Genomic DNA, 23,153 nt, shown 5'->3' on the forward strand with positions numbered 1-23,153 from the left:
TGTGGCTACTTGTTCCCAGGCTCCAGGAAGGAGCGAGGCTAAAGTCTCCACACCATGGACTTAGGAATGTCTGGCAGAGGGCATGAGACAGCAGATAGCCTCTTAAAGCCAAGATAAAGGACTTTGTTCCCAGCATGGTGGCTTATGCCTTTAATCCGGCAGAGGTAGGGGGATTGCTGTTGAGGGCCCAGACCACCCTGTGACTACATAGTGAATTCCACGTCAGCCTTGGCTAGAGCAATACTTTACCTCAAAAAATAAAAATTAAATTAAAAATTGCATTCTCATTAATAAAATAAGACTCATTGAGTGTTATCTATTTAAAAAGTACTTTGTGTTCAATACAGACAACTTAGTAGGAGGAAGATCTTGATCACATCATGTAAAGACAACAGTTGTTAACATTTTGATGTTTTCTCTATGCAGAGATGCTCCATGTTTTGTGATTTCAAATTTAAAAAGGTGTGGGGGGCGGTGCTGGGCTGGAAAGATGGCTTAGAGGTTAAGGCATTTGCCTGCAAAAGCCAAAGGATCCTGGTTTGACTCTCCAGGACCCATGTAAGCCAGATGTACAAGGGGGCGCATGCATCTGGAGTTCATTTGCAGTGGCTGGAGGCCCTGGTGTGCCCATTCTCTCTCTCTCTCTGCTCTCTCTCTCTCTCAAATAAATAAACACACACACACACACACACACACACACACACACACACACACATATATATATATATATTTTTTAAAGGGAGGGCTGGAGAGATGGCCATAGTGGTTAAGGCACTTGCCTGTGAAGCCAAAGAACATAGGTTCAATTCCCTAGGACCCATGTAAGTCAGATGCACAAGATAACATATGCACCTGGAGTTCACTTGTAATGCCTAGAGGCCCTGAGATGCCCATTCTCTCTCATTCTCTGCCTCTTTCTCTCTCTCTCTTTCTTCTTTCTTTAAATCAAAGAAAGCGACAGAGAGAAAGAGGCAGGCACACACACACGTGTGTGTACATATATATATATATATATATATATATATATATATATATATATATATATATATATAGACAGAGAGAGAAAGAATGGGTGCACCAGGGCCTCCAGCCACTGCAAATGAACTCCAGAAGCATGTGCTCCCTTGTGCATCTGGCTAACATGGGTCCTGGGGAATTGAGCCTCAAACCGGGGTCCTTAGGCTTCACAGGCAAGCACTTAACTGCTAAGCCATCTCTCCAGCCCTCTTCCCTCTCTTAATAAATAAATTTTTGTTTTAAAAAGGCAGGTGTGGTGGCACATGTCTTTAATCCCAGCCCTTGGGAGGCAGAGGTAGGAGGATTGCCATGAGTTCCGGACCACCCTGAGACTACCTAATGATATCCAGGTCTGCCTGGGCTAGAGCAAGGCCCTACCTCAAAAAAATAAAACAAAAGCCAGGAGTGGTGGTGCATGCCTTTAATCCCAGCACTCACTCAGGAGGTAGAGGCAGGAAGATCCACAAGTTCAAGGTTATTTCTGGCTACATAGGAAGTTTGAGGCTGGGCTACAAGAAATTGACTTAAAAAACCAAACAACAAAGAAAAGAATGGGGGGTGGGTGGAGAGAAAGACCCTTGATTCTTTAGTCTTCTATTTTATTTCTGCTTTTAAAGAGCAATTTAACAGCTTGGAAATGCCCCTAATAGCAAGGGCCTGCCCCGTGCATTCCAGGATGCTCCCCAGCCAGGGCTGGGGTCTAGGCTTCAGGAACTTCTCTTATTCATACCAGCCATTAGGCCTATTTCCTCTCTGGACACTTGGGACAGAATCCAGTTAGTGGCAGGGTGGGCCTAAAGGTCACCATGACCCATGTATTAGGGCTGAGCTCCAACACAGCTGCCTTTGTTAGTCTTGGGATACTTGGGGACTTGATAGCATGCTCAAACTGTGGGAGGGCTTGGAGAGGGGCTCCTAAACTCTTCTCACCTCACTCACTCCTGGGCCAGACAGATCCTCAGCACCCCTTCCCCTTGCCAGGCTCAGAGCACTCTGCTGCATGCCTCTGAGAGGTCCAGGCAGCTGTAGGAAAGCACCCTCCCTACTTTCTCTTCAGGCCTTGGTAGGGTGGGGAATCAGGAAGGTGATAAAGGTTCACACCTGACAGTGTCCCACCATCTTCTGCCACAGGGATGGAAAAGGGACTAATACAAGGACATCTGTGACTCGGGAGGGGCAAACCTGACATCTAAGTCCAAGTGTGGCAGGCACTGCTGAGTCCCCAGACTAAAGGCAGCTCTGTGCACACCCTAAAGAAGCAAGGGCAGCTCAGCCAGGAGGGTCAAGGCCCATAGGGCTGGATCTACCCTCTCCCACTGCCATCTTCACCCATGGTACCCATGGAAGCATAACCTCTCCCCTCCTACCAGCTGCTTGGGGTCAGGAAACCAGATATGGCCTACCCCCTCCAAGGTTGGCCTTGTAGCTGTAGGAAGAACTGGGATTGGCAATTTAGTCAGTCCAGGTACCAGCACAGCTTGGGAGGACTACCACAGGAGCCTCCACACCTTGCTGCCTGGGCTGGGGTCAGACTGGACTTAGCCAGCCAGCACAGCCAAGCAGATGGCCCTAGCTGTTCTCTGCCTGTGGGCTAACAGCTGCTGTGGGGCAGTAGCCCTTGCTGAAGCAGCAGCAGTCTCTGGGTCTCATTGAGAGGGCTTTCTGGTTGTTGCTCCACCAGCCCAGGTGGCTCAGCCAGCCCCCCAGGGCTGAAGATGTACCGACAGTCACTGGAGGTGCTGCCCACTACCCCCACGCCACTGTCACCTCCAGCCCCCTCGCTGGACTGCTCCCCACATGGCAGCTCTGGGCTGCTTCTCTCCGCAGCCTGTTCAGCTCTCTCGATGTTGATATACAACGGGTCCTGGCTGGTAGACAGCACCGAGAGGTGGCCCAAAATGTTTTCCAGTTCCATTCGCAGGCAAGTGAAGCTTGGTCGCTGTTTAGGGTCGGCACTCCAGCACTGGTACATGAGATCATACCTGAAGTAGAAGGAAGGAAGAGTGAAAGAAGGTAGGAGGCCCAAAGCACAGGTCCCTTAGTCATATGCCAAGGAACTGGAACAAAAAATTATCATTTTTTGAGGTAGGGTCTTGCTTTAGCCCGGGCTGGCCTGGAATTCACTATATAGTCTCAAGCTAGCCTCAAACTCAAATCGACCCTCCTACCTCGGCCTCCCAAGTGTTAGGATTAAAGGCACATGCCACCATACCCAAATCTCTTATTTTTTAAAGACGGGCTCTCTAACCTTTTTTGTTGTTGTTGTTTTTCGAGGCAGGGTCTCACTCACTCTAGCTCAGGCTGACCTAGAATATTCACTATGTAGTCTCAGGATGGCTTTGAACTCACAGTGATCCTCTTACCTCTGCCTCCCAAATGCTGGGATTAAAGGCATGCGCCACCATGCCCGGCTACATTTATTTTTTAAACATTTATTATTTATTTAATGTCCAAAATATCTATTTTCACAAAAAATAAAGAAATAAATCAAAGAGACTGATTGAGACGGGGAGGGGATATGATGGAGAATGGAGTTTCAAAGGGGAAAGTGGGAGGAGGGAGGGTATTACAATGGGATATTTTTTATAATCATGGATGTTGTTAATAAAAAACTTTTGTTAAGAAAAAAAAGGAATAAATCAGTTCCTATTTTTCAGGTGTGGAAATTGAAGTATAGAGAAGCTAAGAACCTTGATTAAAGTCACACAAGTAGAAAGTAAGAGAGCTGAGCCATCGCTCCAGCCCTACATGGGTTTGTCACCAATGAGTGGCGCCACAAGCTGCTCCACAGGTTTTGAGCTTGCAGAAAGGAAAACAATTGCTTTTTCCCAGAATCTCAGATCCCCAAGGCGAAGATTAAGAAAGTAACCCAAGCAGGTGTAGTGGTGCATGCCTTTAATCCCAGCGCTCAGGAGGGGAGGCAGAGGTAAGATCATTGAGTTCAAGTGTAGCCTGACACTACACAGTGAATTCCAGCTCAGTCTGGGCTACAGTGAGACCCTAGCCCCTGGGGGAAAAATGGCATGGAAGCCAGGTGTGATAGATCATGCCTGTAACCCTAGCACTCTGGAGGCCGAGACAAGAGGACTGCAAGATTGAGGCCAGCATGGACTGTCTAAGGAAATTCTGTCTCAAAAAAACTCCAAAACACCAATAAGCCAAGTGTGGTGGCATACACCTTTAATACCAGCATCCAGGAGGGTAAGGTAGGAGGATGCTGTGATTTCAAGTGTAGCCTGAGACTATACAGTGAATTCCAGGTCAGCGTGAGCTAGAGTGAGACCCTACCTTGAAAAAAGCCAATAAAGAAAAAAAAAAAAAAAAGAAAGAAAAAAAAAGTCTAGTCAAGGTTCTGAGCCCCAGGCCAGCAATGTGGAAGCCAATGACCAAAGGTCCCTATTCCCTATTCCTTCTATAACCCCCTTCCCAGGGTACTCACACATCCTCCATACACTCTGGAGGCTGTTTCAGGCGGTTCCCGCCGATGAGGTAGTTATAAATCTCAGCATTTTCAATGCCAGCATATGGTGTCTGGCCACGAGTCATGATCTCCCACATGGTCACTCCGAAAGCCCACTGGTGTAGAATCAGGATTGAGGGAGAGAGTGTCACTAGGCTTCCTGAGCCAAGGAGAGCCATATCTCTGGGGCAAGGCAGTGGGAAGGTAGCCAAAGCTCATAGAGCAGATCTAGCCCAGCCCTTGAGTCCTGCAGGGCCACCCACACACTAGTCCACCCCACCTGCATTCCCACAAGCCTCTGTGCCGCCATGCTCACCACATCACTGTGCACTGTATACAGGTTGTCAGCCAGGCTCTCCAGGGCCAGCCACTTGACAGGCAATTTGGAGGCACAGCCCTGACGATAGTAGTCACCACTATAGATTTTCCGGGAGAGTCCAAAGTCAGCCACGCACACTGTCATGTCTTCTGCGAGCCTGAGAGAGTGTAGGGGGACAAGGTTGGCCTTCCCCATGCTTCCAGCCTTACTCAGCTAGGCTGTCCCCATGTACACTAGCTACTGTCTCCACCTCCCAGCCCACCATAATCCTACATGCAATTGCGAGCGGCCAGGTCTCGGTGGAGGAAGTTCCGGGAGCTCAGGTACTCCATGCCACAGGCAATGTCCACCATGAACCGGACCAGGGTCTGAAGGGGCAGGTTCTAGGAGGCAGACAGGGCAAGCTCAGGCTGGATCTGCCCACTTATCTGTGGCAGGATGAGTGGGTTCCCTGGCTGGAAAGCCTAAAGATTGGCCTAAGAATCACTGACAAGAAGGAAAGGGGGCCAATACCTTCTCAAGGCAAGGAAGTTTGGCAAATCTGACCAAAAGCCAGAAGGCCAAGCCTCCCATAGCCTTTGTATCCACAAATCTCTTCTCTCCAAAACAGCCCTTTCCTGGCCTAAAATTCCCAGCAGGGCTTCAGGAGGTAAAAAGGAAACTAGCTTAAATACAGTCAAACTCTGACCCCTTCCCTCTTCAACAGCTCTCTAAGCACTGCCCACCTCGCCCCCTCCCCCCAGGGTCTTTGTCCCTTTCCAGGCTTGCCCCCCCCCCCCACTTCCTCCTGGCAACTCCCACTCCAGGCACTTACAAAAGGGTTCTCCCCAATGCGCGAGGCCAGTAGGAAGGCATGCAGGTCTCCATGCTTCATGAAAGGCAGGATGACCATGGGGATGGGGAGACGGCCTTTTGCCCTGCTCCGGAGGCTCACCCCTAGGAGGTGAGGGAGAGTCAGGAACAACAAAGCCAGAAGACAACTCAGGCCACACCTGATGGCTTCCATTTCTAGCCCTGGCTCTGCTACTTCCTTTCTCATGGGTTCTACTCCTGTCTAAGCACAGTACCTGAGGGGCTCCTGCCCTCTGACCCAGAGCCCTTTCTGGAGACAGTTATCACTTGCCCTCCTCCACCCACACGAGTAGTTTCCATGTGGCACGGTCTGCCAACCAAGTTCCTTACCTGGAACACAGTCAGATTTTGGCAAGACCCCGCAGGCCTTCTGTCACCTGCTTGCTTACCAGGTAAATCCAAGCTTCTGTCCTGCAGGCCGCCTCTCACGTTGGAAGGCAGCACTTTTAGCCCTATTCTAAATCTGCCTCCGTGTAGATGGGCTCACCGACAAGCTTGGCCACGTGTGGATGGTCAAACTCCTTCATGCAAGCTGCTTCCCTGAGGAACTCTTCAATGTCACTTGAGGCAATGATGTCAGCTGGGGAAATGGATAGGGAACGGAATGAAAGGAGACCCCCACACCTAAGACTCCTTAGTGCTGCCTTCTTTCAGAAGTCCTGAGCATCACAGGGACCAAGGAAGTAGTTTAGCCATTAGCAGGAGAATCCACCATAATGTTTCCTTTTTCTTTTCTTTTTTCTTGAGGTAGGGTCTCCTTCTAACCCAGGTTGACCTAGAATTCACTATGTAGTCTCAGGCTGGCCTTGAATTCACAGTGATCCTCCTACCTCTACCTCCCAAGTGCTGGGATTAAAGGTGTGTGCCAGCATGCCAGATGTAATTTTTTTTTCATTTGCTTGCTTTTCTCCTTCTGCAGCCAGGAAAGTCCCAACTTTATAGCCCAGGCTGACCTCAAACCTGTGGTACCTCCCACCTCAAGCTTCCCAAGTGTTAAGGTCATATAAGGCTCTGGCTTTGACCATTTTTCTTTCTTTCTCTCTCTCTCTCTCTCTCTCTCTTTTTTTTTTTTTGAGGAAGGGTTTCACTCTAGCCCAGGGTGACCTGGAATTCACACTATGTAGTCTCAAACTCATGGTGATCCTCCTACCTGTGCCTCATGAGTGCTAGGATTAAAGGCATACGCAACCACGCCCAGCTTTTTGAGACAGGGTTTACTTTGTAGTTCTGGCTGACCTGGAGCTCACTATGTAGAACAGGCTAGATTCAAAATTGTGGCAATCCCTCACCTCAGCCTCCCCAGTACCTGGATTATAGGCATGTGCCACCACATCTGGCTTTTTTCTTTAATTTTGACAGTCCAAGAGCTCAACCAACCACATCTGTAATCACTTTAAGAATGAACTCAGATGGGTGGGTGTGGTGGTGCATGCCTTTAATCCCATTTAATCCCAGCCCTTGGGAAGGGAGGGAGAGATAGGAGGATTGCTGTGAGTTTGAGACCAGCCTGAGATTACATAGTGAATTCCAGGTTAGCCTGGGCCAGAGTGAGACCCTTCCTTGGGGGGAGGTAGGGGATAATTAGAGAGATAGCTTAGCAGTTAAGGTACTTGCCTATGAAGGCTAAGGATGCAGGTTTGATTCCCAAGGACCCATGTAAAGCCTGATGCACAAGGTGGTGCATACATCTGGAGTTCATCTGCAGTGGCTAGGGTCCCTAGCGTGCCCATTCTCTATCTGCCTCTCTATTTATCCCCCCTCAAGTAAATAAGTAAATAAAATATTTTTTTAAAAAAAGAAAAAGAATGAACTCAGAGGACAGTTACTACTGGCAACAGAGACCTTTGAGTGGCTTATACTTCTGAATTATGTACGTGGTACAGGTGGCATTCCTGTTAGTGCTGACTACCTTCTTAGAAAATCTTGAGCCAATGTGGAATATGCGGTAGATTCAGTCACCCCGGTTGCCTTGTCCAAAGCAAGGCCTTCAGGTTACACACCTGTTCTCCAGCTCACCTTTCAGCATCTTCACAGCCACTTTCACAAAGGAACCATCCTCCTGCTTCAGCTGGGCCTCCCGCACAGACCCGAACTCTCCTAGGAATGAAGCCAGTAAGGGGGAGTGTCCTTGGCCTCCAGTTCCATACTTCCCTCCCTCCCAGCTGACCATCCATGGAACATAAAATCCCGTTACTGAGGCCACAAGAGGAAGCCAAAGCAGACCATTCTGGGAATGGCTTCTTCCCTGCTTCTAGCCATTACTCCCCACAATACCCTAAACTCAATAGCTTTACGTATATCCTCCTCATAGGAGATGACCCTTTTTCACACCCTCAAAGTGACAAGAACCAGCAAACCCATCCAAAGAAAGCAAACTCATGCCAGCCCTGCACAGCCCACATACCTTTGCCCAACATCCGGCCCAGGGTGAACTGCTGCTCTGGGATGAGCACATCCTCCAGCTTGTCTTTCAGCTCATCACTAATGCCTAGGCTGTCCACTGGGGAGTGAAAAGGGGGATGGGCTCTGCTGTAGATGCAAACCCCAGCCTTCCTTTTCCACCCAGCTCCCTCCCTAGTACAGAGGAGGGCTGGCTCTTCTGCAGCACAGGTGATGGGCTCCACCTGGCAGGTCTATGTCTTTCTCATGACTCTGTACCTAGGAGTCATCATGGTTCAAACGTCCTTGTTACATTCATGAGTTGGTTTAAAAAGTGCATGTGTAAACACAGGATAGCCCAGTTTTTACTTCTCTGATCCTCTACCACTCACATGTGGCCTCGATGCGTTCTGGTCTTTCTCGATTGAAAGACCGGGCTGCCCGGAAGTGTACAGCTGGCTCCCCTCGGGCCATGACACTGTCAAAGGCTTGCCTAAAGGGAAACCCAGGACTCAGGGTCAGTTACAAGGCTTTCTGTTGCCACTTGTTTCACCTGCCACTGCCCCACTTCCTTACCCGAACCGTGTTTCCTTACGCCTCTTTCGAAGCAGGATGAGAGCCAGGGCAGCAGCGGTGACCAGGGCTGTGAGCACACCCAGGACCACAGGGACCCAGGATGCGCGGCTGTGCGGAGGGCCCTGCTGCCCTGCGGGAGGGAGAGGCGGTAGCATGAGCCAAGTATACTTCTAGAACTTTCCCAGGATAGCCACCTAACCTTGTTAAAAGTCTTCCTACATTAAGAAGGATCCCAGGCAAGAGGTTCCAGAGAAACAAGTTGCTACCTGATCTGTGACAGGCCCTGGCTGTTACAATCAGAAAAACGCTTCTACGCTAGCTGCAGGACAAGGGGGAGGAAAACAAGGCATGAATACCAAGTGCTTGACTGAGTTGAGGAGTGCACTGAGAAGGAAGATGACATGAGCCTCCTCCCATCACTCTAGGTTGCTCATGAAAACCCTGATCTGGAGATGGCTCAGCAGTTAAAGGCACCTGCTTGCAAAACCTGCTCACACAGGTTTGATTCCCTAGCCCGGCACTGGAGTTTATTTGTAGCAGCAGGAAACCCTCAGGTACCCATACACTCATGTGCACACTTGTGTGCAAATAAATAAAAATTAATAAAAGAAACCCCTCATCCTTTGTCTGTCCCCATTCTCCCATCCCCTACCTGCACGGTCGTGAGAAGATACCACAAGTGGCTGACTCCAGGGCCCAAAGCCAATTGCATTGGAAACACAAACGCGTACAATCAGGTCCTTCTGGGGATCCCAGCCTGTCAGATTGGCCCTGGTCCCCTCCACTGTGAGCTCATCCTGCAGAGAGGAAAAGACCCTCCCTTATTATCTTTGCTATTGTCAAGTTGGGGCAGGAATAGGATTCCTGCTTGATATATAAGTGGCAACAGGGAGATCCCAACCAGAGACATATTTCAATGAGAAAAGGAGCTTGCCTTATATCTTCTGAGATTTGTGGGTAGGCCCAGCACCCCCCTCCCTGCCTCCCAGGGAGACAGCCATTCTTAAGCTCTTCAAGGTCTCAGGATGTGAATACTGACTCTTTAGGCAAGTACAGGAAATAGAGGGGTCTGTCTCTCTCACCTGGGTCCCATTGTCTTGAACCCAGGACAACTTATAAGGTCCCAGGGGGCTTTCCCAAGGGCCCTCGGGGATAACTTCTTCCCACTCCAGGATAAGGCCTGAGTCGGTGCGGATGGCATGAAGGTTCTGCGGAGCGCTGCCTGGGGCTGTACCCAAAAAAAGAAAGTTGCTAAAACCTTTACCCATCCAACCATCATTATCCCATACAGACCAAGAACTAAACAACTCGGAAATCAATGGATGGAAGAAGGGCTGGCCGCCCAGCTCCAGCTGCTCTCACTCTCTGTGGGGGGGGGGGGTCTAGCTAGGACAGCAGCACCCCAGCCTCGCAACTCTGCAGTGCTGCTCTTTATCATCAGGGTTACTGTTTCGCCCCTCCCTCAGTGTCTTTGTACCTGTCCTCACCTTGCGGCAATTTCCCCAGAAACATTTCTATGGCTTCATCCTCACTCATCTTTTTGTTGTTGTTTGTAAAAGCCCAGGCTGGCTTTGAAATTCCTACTTGCTAAGGTTGGCCTTGAACTCCTGATCCTCTTTTTTTGGGGGGGGCCAGGGTTTGAGGTAGGGTCCTGTTCTACCCCAGGCTAGCCTTAAATTTACTATGTAGCCTCAGGCTGGCCTACCACTGCCTCCCAAGTGCTGAGATTAAAGGCACGTTCCACCACCACACCAGCACAGAGAGAGAGAGAGAGAGAGAGAGAGAGAGACAGACAGACAGACATAGAGAATGGGCATGCCAGAGCCTCTTGCCACTGCAAATGAACTCCAGATGCATTACCACTTTGTGCATGTGGCTTTATGTGGGTACTGGAGACTCCAACTCAGGCCATTAGCTTTACAGGCAAGCACCTTAACTGCTGAGACAGCTGAACCATCTCCAGCCCAAGTGCTGGGATTACAGGCATGAGCCACCAGACACAGCTTTTATTTATTTTTTATTTTTGTCTTTTCAAGGTAGGGTCTCACTCTAGTTCCAGGCTGGCCTCAAATTCATAGTAATCCCTCTACCTATCTTTGCTTCAAAAGTACTGGGATTAAAGGCATGTACCACCATACCTAGACACTTTTTAAAAAAATATTTTATTAATTTAATTTATTTATTTGAGAGTGACAGACAGAGAGAAAAAGAGGCAGATAGAGAGAGAGAGAATGAGAGTACCAGGGCCTCCAGCCACTGCAAACGAACTCCAGACGCGTGCGCCCCCTTGTGCATCTGGCTAACATGGGTCCTGGGGAATCGAGCCTCGAACCGGGGTCCTTAGGCTTCACAGGCAAGCGCTTAACTGCTAAGCCATCTCTCCAGCCCCACTTTTTTTTTTTTTTGAGATGTTACAGGTGTACACCACTACACCTGGTTTTCATTCACATCTCTTTATTTATTTTCATGTCTTTTTAATTTTTATTTTTTGTGGTTTTTTTTTCAAGGTAAGGTCTTACTCTAGCTCAAGCTCACCTGGAATTAACTATGTAGTGTCAGGGTGGCCTCAAATGAATTCTTGCAATCCTCCTACCTCTGCTTCCTGAGTACTGGGGTTAAAAGTATACAACCACCACACCTGGCTTCACTCACATCACTCTCTCTCATTTTTTTTTTTCAATATGGGGTCTCACTCTAGCTCAGGCTGACCTGGAATTCACTATGTAGTCTCAGGCTGGCCTTGAACTCACAGCGATCCTCCTACCTCTGCCTCCCAAGTGCTGGGATTAAAGGTGTGCGCCACCATGCCCAGCCACTCACATCTCTTTAGAGTGGTTTTTTTTCTTTCTTTCTTTTTCTGCAGTACTAGGGATTGAACCTAGGCTCTCAAGCATGCTAGACAAGTAAACCATCACTGAGCTTTATCCCAGCCCTCTTTAAAAGGTTTTCCTTAATGCCCAGAAGTACTCTTCAGGGTCTTGTTTCAGCTTTTCCAGTTTGCTTTTTCCACCCATGAGAACTTGATACAGGGATGGGAATATGAATCAGTGGTTAAAGGTACTTGCTTACAAGGCTTGCTGGCCTGGATTTGATCCTCCAGTACCCACATAAAGCCTGATGCACAAAATAGGGTATGTGTCTGGATTTCTCTTGCAGTAGCAAGAGGCCCTGGTATGCCCCCACATGTGTGTGCACTTGCTCTCTCTCTCTCAAATAAATTTTAAAAATATTTTTTTTTAAAAGGAACTAGATCCTGGTTAGAGCAAGACCCTACCTCAAAAAGAAAAAAAAGGAGCTGGAGAGATGGCTTAGTGGTTAAGGCGCTGCCTATGAAGTCTAAGGACCATGTTTCACTCTCCAGGTCCCAGTAAGCCATATGCACAAGGTGACACAAGCTTGCACATGCACACAAGGTGGAGCAGGTGTTTACAGTTCAATTGTAGTAGCTGAGGCCCTGGTGCACCAGTTCTCTCTCTCTCTCCCCCTCCCTCATAAAGACATGTCCAGCAAAAAAAAAAAAAAAATAAGAAGAAGAAAGAAAGAAAGAAAAGAAAAGAAAAGAAAAGAAAAGAAAAGAAAAGAAAAGAAAAGAAAAGAACTAGAGGAGCTGGAGAGATGGCTTATCAGTTAAGGTGTTTGCCTGCAAAGCCAAAGGACCCCAGTTTGGTCCCTCAGTATCCATGTAAAGCCAGATGCACAACGTGATGCATGAGTCCATCTGGAGTGGCTAGAGACCCTGGTGTGCCCACTCTCTATCTGCCTCTCTCAAATAAATAAAAATGAAATAATAATAATAATATAAAAAAAAAGAACTAGAGGACTAGGCATGGTGTGCACGCCTTTAATCCCAGCACTTGGGAGGCAGAGGTAGTAGGATTGCTGTGAGTTTGAGGCCACCCTGAGACTACACAGTGAACTGCAGGTTAGCCTGGGCTACAGCCAGACCCCACCTCAGGAAAACAAAACAGGGGCTGGAGAGACAGTTTAGCACTTAAGCGCTTGCATGTGAAGCCTAATGACCCCAGTTCAAGGCTCGATTCCCCAGGACCGCTGTAAGCCAGATGCACAAGGTGACGAATGTGTCTGGAGTTCGTTTGTGGTGGCTGGAAGCCCTGGCATGCCCATTCTTTCTCTCTCTCCCTCTTTCCCTGTCTCAAATAAATAAATAAAAATAAAAATAAATAAAAAAGAAGAAGCCGGGCATGGTGATGCATGCCTTTAATCCCAGCACTTGGGAGGCAGAGCTAGGAGGATCACCGTGAGTACAAAGCCACCATGAGACTACATAGTGAATTCCAGGTCAGCCTGGACTAGAGTGAGACCCTACCTCAAAAAAACCAAAACCAGCCGGGCATGGTGGCACACACCTTTAATCCCAGCACTTGGGGGGCAGAGGTAGGAGGATCATAGTGGGTTCGAGGCCACCCTGAGACTACATAGTGAATTCCATGTCAGCCTAGGCCAGAGTGAGACCTTACCTCAAAAAAATGGGGGGGGAAAAAAACCTAGATACAAAGTGGTATGTAGTAGCATGAAGCAGGTGCTCAGTAAATGGTGGCCAAACCTTACTTTTCAGGTAACCCCTTCTCAATCAGTGACATCCAGAACTCCAGCCAGTTCTGCTCTTCCCTCTAGCCTGTCCGGTACCAGCAACAATCCCCCCCCCACACACACCATACACACACTCCGTGAACTCCTTACCTAAGCCCTTTGTCTGAAAGGGCACCCAGTCAGCATAAGGAGAGGGCCCCAAGGCATTGGCACAGCGCACCCTGAGGCTGTAGTTGGTGGCAGGGACCAGGTCCCGAAGCAGGCAGGTAAAAGGTGGAACTGGGACCACAACAGCCAGGACCTCCCAGTCTCCTGTGGCTTGTATCACCTTCAGAAAGAGCAAAAATCAAAAAACTGATGACATTGGGGAAGGAAGTTGCTAAGGTCTGTGAGATGAGATGAAAGATGGGTTAGGTATGGCAGGGCAGTCTTGACTTGCTTCTGTGCTCATGTGTTTTTCAAGGTAGGGTCTCACTCTAGCCCAGGCTGACCTGGAATTCACTATGTAGTCTCAGGCTGGCCTCAAACTCACAAGTGACCCACCTACCTCTGTCTGGGATTAATCCTCCTACCTCTGCTTACCTCCTACCATGCCTGGCTTAACTTGCTTCTTTTCCTTTCTCTCTCTCTCTTTAAAGAAATTCCAAGCCAGGTATGGTGGTGCACGCCTTTAACCCCAGCACTTTGGAGGCAGAGGTAGGAGGATCACCGTGGGTTCGAGGGCACCCTGAGACTACATAGTGAATTCCAGGTCAGCCTGGACTAGAGTGAAACTCTACCTTGAAAAAACAAAAGAAAGAAAGAAATTGCAGACACATGCGCCACCCTGTCCACCTGGCTTACATGAGTACTGAGGAATTGAACCTGGGTCCTTAGGCTCTGCAGGCAAGCACTTTAACCACTAAGCCATCTCTCTAGCCTTTAACTTGCTTCTTTTAAGCTAATATCAGTAAATACATAAAACCCACCCACCAGCCTCTACACCAAGAACACACCAGGTTTTACACATCTGTATCTTTGCAGATGCTGTGGAATAAATTCCTGTTCTTAGCAAATCCCTGCTTATTCAGTAAGTCTGAACGCAGGCTGGCTGTGTAGCTCAGTGTAGGTCAGGCTGCAAGGCCCCGGGTTCAATCATCAGCATGGGTGTGTGGGATTCGGGGGATGAGGCACTTTCATGATAAAAGCCTTTTCAAATACTCTAGAAAATTCCTCTGGCCCTTTGTACTTGATGTTTAGCTGTTCCCAGGTACTAGCCATTGTAATTGTTTACATGCCATGTCAGAACTTCTCACAGTGAGAGAAACTGGGAGCCTGGGGCACCATGAGCCAGCTTTTCACCTGACATTTCAGAGACCCATGGCAAGAATACAAAGATCCATGTATGGGGCACAGCATGTAGCTCAGGATAGAGCACTCGTCTAGCATGTGATGTACTCTGAGTTCAATCCCCAGCACTGCCAGCACCACACACACACACACACACACACACACACACACACACAACAACAATCATGAGACCCATGTACAGTTAAATAATAAAATATCACAAATCAGGGCTGGAAGATGGCTCAGCAGTTAAGGCACTTGTCTGCAAAACCTAACGCATCTCTCTATATATCCCTGATTATCCTGGAGCTCAGTATGCAACTGACTATGTGGCCTGGAACTTGTGATCCTCCTGCCTCTACTTCCCATGTGCTGCAATTATAGGCATGCACCACCAAACCTTGGCTCTGTGCTGGTGCCTTGACAAAAATAAAAAACCCTCACAACCACCTAGGTTAGGTTTACATTTACAATTCTCAACTCTCTGACACCAAGTCAGAATGTGGTAGCACTGGAAAAGCTGGCCCCCAGGCAAGGGTCTACACCATAGGTATGGGTAGTGCTGCCCCACCCCAGGTGGCTGTCCTTTAGGTTTAGAAGAGCACATATCACATGTGGTCCCCCTTTGGGAAGATGGGTCTGAAAAGAGGCACAGACAGGCCCTGGACTCAGAGCCAAGGCTGTCAGGACAAAAGACCCTGAATATGTATACTACGATATGGCAGTAAGGCTATCTAGAGATAAGACTGTCCCCTTTGGCCCGGCAGTATCTGCCCACAGACAAAGGGCTGAGACTAAGGAGGAGTTTCGAAGGTGCTCATTAGCTGGGTGTGGTGGTACATTCCTTTAATCCCAGCACTTGGGAGGCAGAGGTAGGAGGACTGCAGTGAGTTCAAGGCCAGCCTGAGACAACATAGTGAATTCCAGGTCAGCTTGGGCTAGACTGAAACCCCACCTTGGAAAATAGAAGAAACCAAAAAAAAAAAAAAGTTCTCACTAAAGGATTGGGAGGGCCTGGGAAGATGATTCGGTTGGTAAAGCACTTGCAAGCATGAAGACCTGAGTTTTGATCCCTAGCACCCAGGTACATATTGGGTGCGTGTGGCAGCCCATCTGTAATTCCAGAGCTCAGGAGACAGAGGCAGGGAATCCTGGCTAGGTAGGCTAGCTACATCAGTGAGCCCTGGGTTCCAAGTCAGACACTACCTCAGTAAATAAAGTGGAAAATGACTGAGGAAGAAACCTGGTGTCAACTTCTGACCACATACACACTCACACGCATGTGAGAAAAACAAAGATTGGGAACATGGCTCAGTAGCAAAGCACTTGCCTAGCATGTGCGAAGCTCTGGGTTTACTCTTCAGCACAAGTGAAAATAGAATAAAATAAAGTAATTTTAATTCTTTTTTTTTTTTTTTTTTTGAGGCAGGGTCTCACCCTAGCCAAGGCTGACTCACTCTGTAACCCAGATTGACCTTGAATTCATAGCAATCTCAGTCTCCCAAATGCTGAGATTATAGGCATGAGCTACTATGCCTAGCTTTATGTCCAACCTTTGACATTGTGACACAATGTTACAATTTACAAATTTCACACTCAAGAATCACACAACTGAATTACAAAAATCAGTTGGTGTTTTAAATAAGTTTATGATTTTGTGTTGGGCATTTATCCTGGAGTACATGCAGCCCGTGGGCCGCAGTTGGACATGTCTGCTAGGGCTTAGGGCCTCTTCTGGTTCTCTTGTTCTCTCTGGGGTAGTGGCAGGATGAAAATACAGAATATCAGATAAATCAAAAAAGTTATAACTGTGGTAGAATGCTTGTCTGTCAGATGACAGGCCTTGGGTTTGATCCCCAGAACTAAAAAGGGAAGGTTGAAGGAAGACATGGGGAGGTGCTATTTCAGGAACCCCAAATCTACTCTAGTAATCTCTCCACCATGAAAAATGCACAGACTAGGACCAATCCAAGAGCCTCTTAGTGGCTTGGACTCTTCCTATTAAGAAGCAGCACTTATAGCACTTAAATAGTGCTGCAGATCCAGAGTATGGAGCAGGTCTAGTAAGTGGGACACCACTGTCCCAGCGTGCCAGATGATCAGCCAGAATGAATGCAGTTAGTCCAGCAGAGGCCACTGGGCTCATTTCAACCTACCTGCACTGTACAGGAATGAAGCAGGGCTCGGCCATCAGCACCTGGCACCCAAGTCACGCTAGCATTGCTGCTGGAAAGTTTTGTCACTGTGATGTTGAAGGGGGCTGCGGGTGGTGCTGCAGACAGGACCTCAGAATCAGTGTTCAACAAGAATAAGAGAAGAGGGGGAGGGAAGGGGTATGGAAGTCTTGAATTCTCTCTCCAGCCTGTACCTCCTCCAATGTAAGAGACAGCTACCCAGCACTCTCAAGGTACAGCGGTACACAAACCAGCCACCAGTAGGGCACCAAAGTTCATACCTGGGAGAGTACCTAGGCTGTAGCTGCCTCTCTGAATAAGGAGCCCACACCAAAGAATAAGATTGTGTGTGGAGGCGATTCTGGGGCCTTGGGAAATACAAAAGGAGAAAGACGAAGCTACCTCTGCATCCACAGATAAGCTCCTCCAGGCACTGGCTTCTCTCCTCCCTCTTTCTGTGCACCAATACTTTGGGCTCCCTCCCTCCTTCCCGAGGACTCTGTTCAGTGATGGGAAGTCTGCTGGGATGTCAGGGTTCTATTCTCAGACATGGCAGGGTCCCAGGTGTGTCCCCAATAGGAATGGGAACTATGCCTATGCCCCTCAGCTAGAGATTCCCCCAGAACTGAGGGAGGTTGGAGAACCAAAAGATTCTATTGCTAAACAGCTGTCTGAGAATACCCTTGGCTTCCCAGACCCCCGTTCTCCCCAGCCCCTACCTTGAAGTCGAACAATAGCTGCCCGGGAAGTGGCCAGGCCTTTCACATTGTGAGCTTCACAAGAAAACTCCGTGCTCCGGGTCACTCCTGGGGCCAAAAAACCTCAGTCAGTCCCCCAGGCAGTAATTCACTCCCATTCACTGTGGGTTTGGGGGAAGGAGGTCACTCAGGCTCTGGCCAGAATATCCTAGAAGTTTCTTCAGCCAAAGGAAGGGTTTAGACAGTAGGGTATGGGATGTGGGGACAGTGGGGCATGGTGAAATGGAACAAGGACTTTGGAGTCTGATAAGCCTGGGTGAGGCTTTGTTTCCTCATCTGCTGGATGTGCGAATTCCGATAAACAATTGATGTACAATGAAGTGCAATGGCCCACAGTGAGCACTTGCAGAAATGTTACAACCCAACCTCCCACCTCCATCCCTTCTCCTCCAGAGAGCACAGTGCTGCGTTTCCCGTCACTCCTTTCTGGTGTGTACCAGGACTTTTCGTTTGCTCTCTGCCATGGCATTGTTGCCCTTGTAGACTCCTTGCTGTGTGCCAGTCCCTGGCTCCTCCTCCACGTGTCTCGTCTCCCCAGTTATACTAAGCTCTTTGGGGGTGATGGGAAGGCAGCTTCTATTCCCTTTGTACTTCCCCAGTTCGCTTTGGTGCCAAGCACAGTGTGCTGTGTGCAGGAGCGCTCCTTATAGAGCTGGCTGCCTAAGGGCCTTAACCACACACATCTGCAGGGCAACTGGGAACCCAGCCTTCTCTCTGAACAGGCTCTCCTCAGCAAGTCACAGGTTCTCAAGGTTCAAACTGCTAGGGAATAGCAGATCAAAGCCCCTTCCCTCTCAGGCTCAGATGCATCTTTTACTAGATCAAGCATCAACTGGAGACAGTGAACTTAGTGTCACAGATGGGCAAGCCTCACAAAACAGATTTGCCCAAGGGCTGGAGGGGGAGGGGGCGGCAGACCTTTGTGTTGGCCTCCCTCTCCCCTTTTCTCTCTCTGCAACCAGAGTCTTGCCAGACACTCCTCCCTAGCTCTGCGTGGGCTGGTTTCTGGCTCCTTCCCTTGAGGGAGGGAGGAAGGGTGCCGGGTCGCATACAATTCATCTCCCAGGGCCAGCTGTGCAAGGCCTAGAACGCTGTGAGTGAGGCAGAGAGGCCTCAGTACCCTCAAGCGTACATAACAGGAGCTCAACTAATCAGCCCATGGAGCCAGCACAGCACACTTGACTAATGAGTTCAGCAACGATGTGGCTCACACACCTTGAAAACAGGATTTGCTCTGGACACTCACAACAAACTGATTTAAGCCGATCCCAACTCTGCAGGCCTCACCCCAGGCAGGGACCCAGTGCATTCTCTGCTCAAAGCCTCCTTCTGAGGCTCTGCTCACCTGTAGTCACATTTAAGACAGAGGGAGAGGGAGCAGGTCCCCCAACTTTTGTGTGTTCTCTCCACCAGAAAATGGTAACCGGTTCTGGAGGACCCACAGCCTCACAAGACAATTGGAAAGGAGCATTGGGTGGCACTGCCAGATCTTTTGGTTCCACAATGAAAAATGGCACACCTGGGGAGAGAGAGGGAGTGGGAGTGAGCTTTGCCACCTCCTAGCCTCCTCCTGCTCAAATCATGCACTTGCTTCCTTTTGAAGCCCTCTGTGCAGCAGCCCCTTATGAGTGGATCAGCTGCAGAACTGGCATCAAGCTGGGGGGCGGGCAGAGTACTCTCTGAAGTATCTTTTCTGCTGCCCCCTTAGCAAGGCAGATTTAGCTGCCAGCCCCCACAGTCCCCTCCCAGACCTGCCTTGCCAGCCCTTCCCGGAGTAAGAGAAGAGGCTGGGGAGGGGAGGTGGGGCACCCTGGGAGGGGAGTGGGTAGGAGCTGTAGCAGGGTTCTGCAGCAGGCCCCAGCTCCGGTTCAGGGCCCTTTGTTACTTTCTTAGTCACTTTGTTTTCCAGGGCTGAACAGCTCTGAGCTCCTGCAGCTGTGGAGCCTTTCTCCCCTCCCCCACTTCTCCTCCCCCTTCTAATGGGGCCACTTGGCACAGCAGGGTCCAGCCCCAGATGAATGCCTGAGGCTTGTTGTTCTGTAGTCTGGAAAAGACCGTGCCCCAGAGAGTGTGGATCCTCAGCGCCCCTTTTACTCCAACAGGTAGGGTCTTCTGACTTCTGGGTAGGCCTAGAGCCAGATGCCACCAGGCCCCAAGAGGCAATAAGGCAACCCAGCTTCCACTGAGTTCTCCTCTGTAAAGGAATGGTTATTAGCAGACAGCACCTGCTCCAGGGCAACTACGTCTCCTCACCTTCTACAGTGAGCCACACCGGCTGGGAAATCTCAGTTTCTCCCCCATCCTTCACTTGGCACCAGTACTGGCCTGCATCGGAGCGTTCCACTGACTTCAGGCTGTGAAGACAGGATACCAGGCTTACTTCTCAGGGTCAAAAGCAGCCGCGCTGCTTCACAGCCTACCTAACTTCTGGAAGGTTCCACAATTTGCCAAAAATTACACCACAGACCTCTGGATATCAGCACAGCCCCCAGTTCTCAGGCCTCAAGAAAAAGAGCACTGTTTGCTCCCAGGCCAGCATTTCATATCTTCCCCACAGTCCTGCACCTGAGAAAGCCAATCCAGTACTTCTCGCTGACTGAGATGTACACCTGGTTTGCATTCTGCACCATGGCCCCATCCTTCATCCAGTGTATGTCCGGCTCCTCCATCCCCTCCACACTGCAGTTGAGTTTCACTGGTTGCCCCTGAGACACTGTCAACTTCACCGGGGCTCCCATGAGCTTCAGGCCTGAGGGGTGGGAAGGAGAATGTGTCAGCCTAACTGAAGTAGGTCTTGTCTCTGGAAATCCGTCCACTCCCTTCCAGAAAGTAGCTTCTGTGTTAGAAGGCTCATTCTCAGCCAGTGCCAAGACTGCGTGGGAGGGAAGGTAGGCTGAACCTGGTCTGGGGGAAGGGGCATGACAAGATCTGCCACTGCCAAGTTCACCTTAGTTCTAAGGACCTCTTCCTGTGGTTTCCTACTGCCCAACTACCAGAGGAAGGCAAAGCTCGGCTGCAACAGTGGGGGAGTTAACCCCTCCTGGAGCAGGCACTGCCCTGGGAATGACGGCTGCACCCAACCAGTGCAACAGGCTGCCGGCGAGCTCTCCACCCAAGGTGTCGCTCAGGCCCTGGACTGCTGCCAGCACCCCTTGCACCCATCACATGAAGGGAGGCTGAGGAAGGGAAGGAGGGGGCTGCTCCCCTGAAGTGGAGAACATATGGCTGCAAAACCACGTCAGATCAAACACATGGCAGCCTTCCTGGCAGCCGCCTGCTCTATTAATACCTGAATGTGTGCAGGGGCTGGTGCTAGGAAGGTGGGAGGCAGCAAAGAGGGGTGGGGCCCTGAGCTCGAGCCCAAACACCCTGAGCCACTGTCACATCACAGGGCCCGCCCACTGGACCCTTACCCTACACACACACACACACACGCACGCACGCACGCACGCACACACGCACCTTTCTCTCTCTCCTGGCATGTTTTTAAAAAGCAGATGGCCAGGTGAATTATCCGCATAACTAAAATGCAGACTTGTTTCTTCCTGTTCCTTTGCTGTGTGATTCTAGGCAAATTCCTGGGCTCTCTGAGCACCAGATAAAATCATTTCAGCTTCTAAATACCTGTCACCTCCTTTCTCTTCGCTTCCCTGAGAGACCGATAAGGCAGAGAACTGTCTCAAGAGAAGCCAGGATAGCCTGTTTCTACAGGACTGACTCTCAGAACCTGTCAGCCACAGGGCAAGGGCAGATCGCCTCATTCACCCAGCAGTGCCAGCGGTGCAGTGTGAACTTGGGAAGCACGGTGCTGCCTCCTGCCCTGGAGAAATGCCACAGTGGCTAAGTGGGAAGTGGATCTGATCCCCATAAGGACCGGCAGCCTTGCCCCCAGCCCGGGCTCTTCAGAATTCCGGTGGTCGGGAGCTCCGAGGGGCCCAGGACAGAGTGCGCCCAGATGTCTTTTGTCCTGGGCCCCCCGCAGCCGGGGCGCGGAGGAGGTAGAGGGATGTCCAGGGTGCTCCGACACTGCCGGGGCTTCCGAGAGAGACCTGGGCGTGTGCGGCGGGCACAGCGAGTCCCCGGGACCCGGGAGAGGGCAGCGGACAACGAGGAACGCCAAGGCGGGAAAATCCCGTCCCAAACACCACCCCGCTGACCACACACCCGCTCCCTCCCGCCCACCCCGGGAGCGAGAAAGTTGGGGGGCCGCGGCCGCGGAGCCGGCGGCCGACCCCGAGCCCCGGCGCGGCCGCCCAGCCCCCGAGCCCACCGCCCGGCCCTCCCGGGCCCGGGTCCCGCCGCGCCGCGCCGCCCCGGCCCTACCTGCGGCCGCGCACTCCCGGAGCAGCAGCGAGGCCAGGGCCGCCAGCAGCAGCGGCGGCGGCGGCGGCGGGAGCCCCGGCCGCCCCGTGCTCCGCCTCAGCGCCATCGCCGGCGTCGCCGCACCATGCCCGGCGCGGCCCGGCCCGCGAGCGACGACGGGAGGAGGAAGGGGAGGCGGAGGAGGAGCGCAGGGCCGCGGAGGGGCGGGGGCCGCGCGGGGCGGCGCCGGCCGGGGCCTCCGGGACCCGCGCCCGCCGCCAGAGCCGCCGCCGCCGCCGCCAGCAGCGCGGGGTCCCCGGGGCCGCTCGTGGGCCACCGCGCGCCCGGCACCGCCGCCGCCGCCGCTGATTCACGTTCCCGAGCCGCCGCCGCCGCCTCCCGCCCCCCCGCGGAGCCCGACCTCGGCCGGCGCCTCCACCTCGCGTTCGGGCGCCTCGCTCCCGGGACGGCCCGGGCCACGCCCCTCCGCTCCCCAACTCTTTCCCAGCCTCTCGCCCGGCACTCCGGGTCCGCACCCCCAAACCTCTCCTGACGCCCCCGCCCTACCCCAACACTGTCTACGCTCTGCCCCGGGGATCCGGCACCCCCCCCCCCGCTCGCGCGCGTTCGCTCTCTCTCATAAAGCACCTACTACACACCCCAATCGCTAAGTCCGGGAAACTGCTGGGACAGCCCCCCTCAAAGATCTGCTAGCATTCCCCTCCCCCCACCTCTCTCACCCAGACTCCTCAAGTTCGTGCTCTATTTCCCACCTTCTACAGCCAAGTATGCCTTTTCTCTACATGTTTCCAGCTTGAGCTATAGGTAGAGTTTTTCAAGATATGTCTGGTAATTCCCAGATACACATCCCCACTGCTACCCTGCACAGGAGAAAGTCCAGTCACCGAGTATTTGTTCCCCCTGCTTCTATTCCCCAACCCCAAGCCACTGGCCGTGTCTGTACATTATACTTTTAGTAGACCACCTTGCGCACAGTAGGCACTCCATAAACAGACAGACAGATCTTTGGTAAATGAGTGAATAAACTGCCTGAGAGCCTGTGCCACAACCAGCAATCCCTGGAGGTGGCCTGGCCCACAGACATCCTATCAGACAAACGTAGTTTGGTCCAAGCCACGCTTTCCAAACATTCCCCTACCTTTGTTCTCACCTATACCTGCCCCTTGGAGCCCACCCTAGAAGTCCTTTCCCTGAGATCCTGGGTGGGGAGAAGGTACTAGATTTCTATTGTGGCAGCCTCATTAGATCTTTCCAGGGAATTCTCCCGAGCAGCAGGACCCTGCCTCTTCCTCCACTTAGCCCCATGAGCACTTGTTTATTAATTATCTTAATGATAACAGGAGGCAGCTCCAGACCCAGCTGGGCGCGCCCCCAGGCGGCAGCACAGGGAGACACACAGGAAACCCTGTTAGGAG

At 51.1% G+C, this 23,153-nt stretch overlaps 1 protein-coding gene across 4 annotated transcripts; it reads right to left on the minus strand.

Annotated features, from left to right (window-relative positions):
- Positions 1-1,423: 1,423 nt before the first annotated feature.
- Tyro3 (TYRO3 protein tyrosine kinase) lies at positions 1,424-22,500 on the minus strand. 4 transcript variants are annotated; one of them, XM_045157334.1, is made up of 19 exons: positions 22,491-22,500; positions 19,981-20,164; positions 19,669-19,769; positions 18,761-18,934; positions 17,377-17,463; positions 16,640-16,755; positions 13,305-13,482; positions 9,686-9,831; positions 9,256-9,400; positions 8,604-8,733; positions 8,420-8,520; positions 8,053-8,148; positions 7,665-7,745; positions 6,136-6,228; positions 5,611-5,732; positions 5,070-5,179; positions 4,794-4,953; positions 4,457-4,593; positions 1,424-2,999 (listed from the first exon to the last, which is right to left on the minus strand). In XM_045157334.1, the coding sequence occupies exons 2-19, from the start codon at positions 20,151-20,153 to the stop codon at positions 2,609-2,611; spliced, it is 2,541 nt and encodes an 846-aa protein (XP_045013269.1). In that variant the 5' UTR covers positions 20,154-20,164; positions 22,491-22,500; the 3' UTR covers positions 1,424-2,608. The 4 variants fall into 4 exon arrangements, with proteins under 4 accessions (XP_045013269.1, XP_045013268.1, XP_045013267.1 ...); XM_045157333.1 differs by lacking the exon at positions 22,491-22,500 and adding an exon at positions 21,739-21,859; XM_045157332.1 differs by lacking the exon at positions 22,491-22,500 and adding an exon at positions 21,739-21,811 and having other exon boundaries at positions 20,025-20,164.
- Between the last annotated feature and the right edge of the window lie 653 nt (positions 22,501-23,153).

This window comes from Jaculus jaculus, chromosome 8, assembly GCF_020740685.1.
Source record: "Jaculus jaculus isolate mJacJac1 chromosome 8, mJacJac1.mat.Y.cur, whole genome shotgun sequence".
NCBI lineage: Eukaryota > Metazoa > Chordata > Mammalia > Rodentia > Dipodidae > Jaculus > Jaculus jaculus.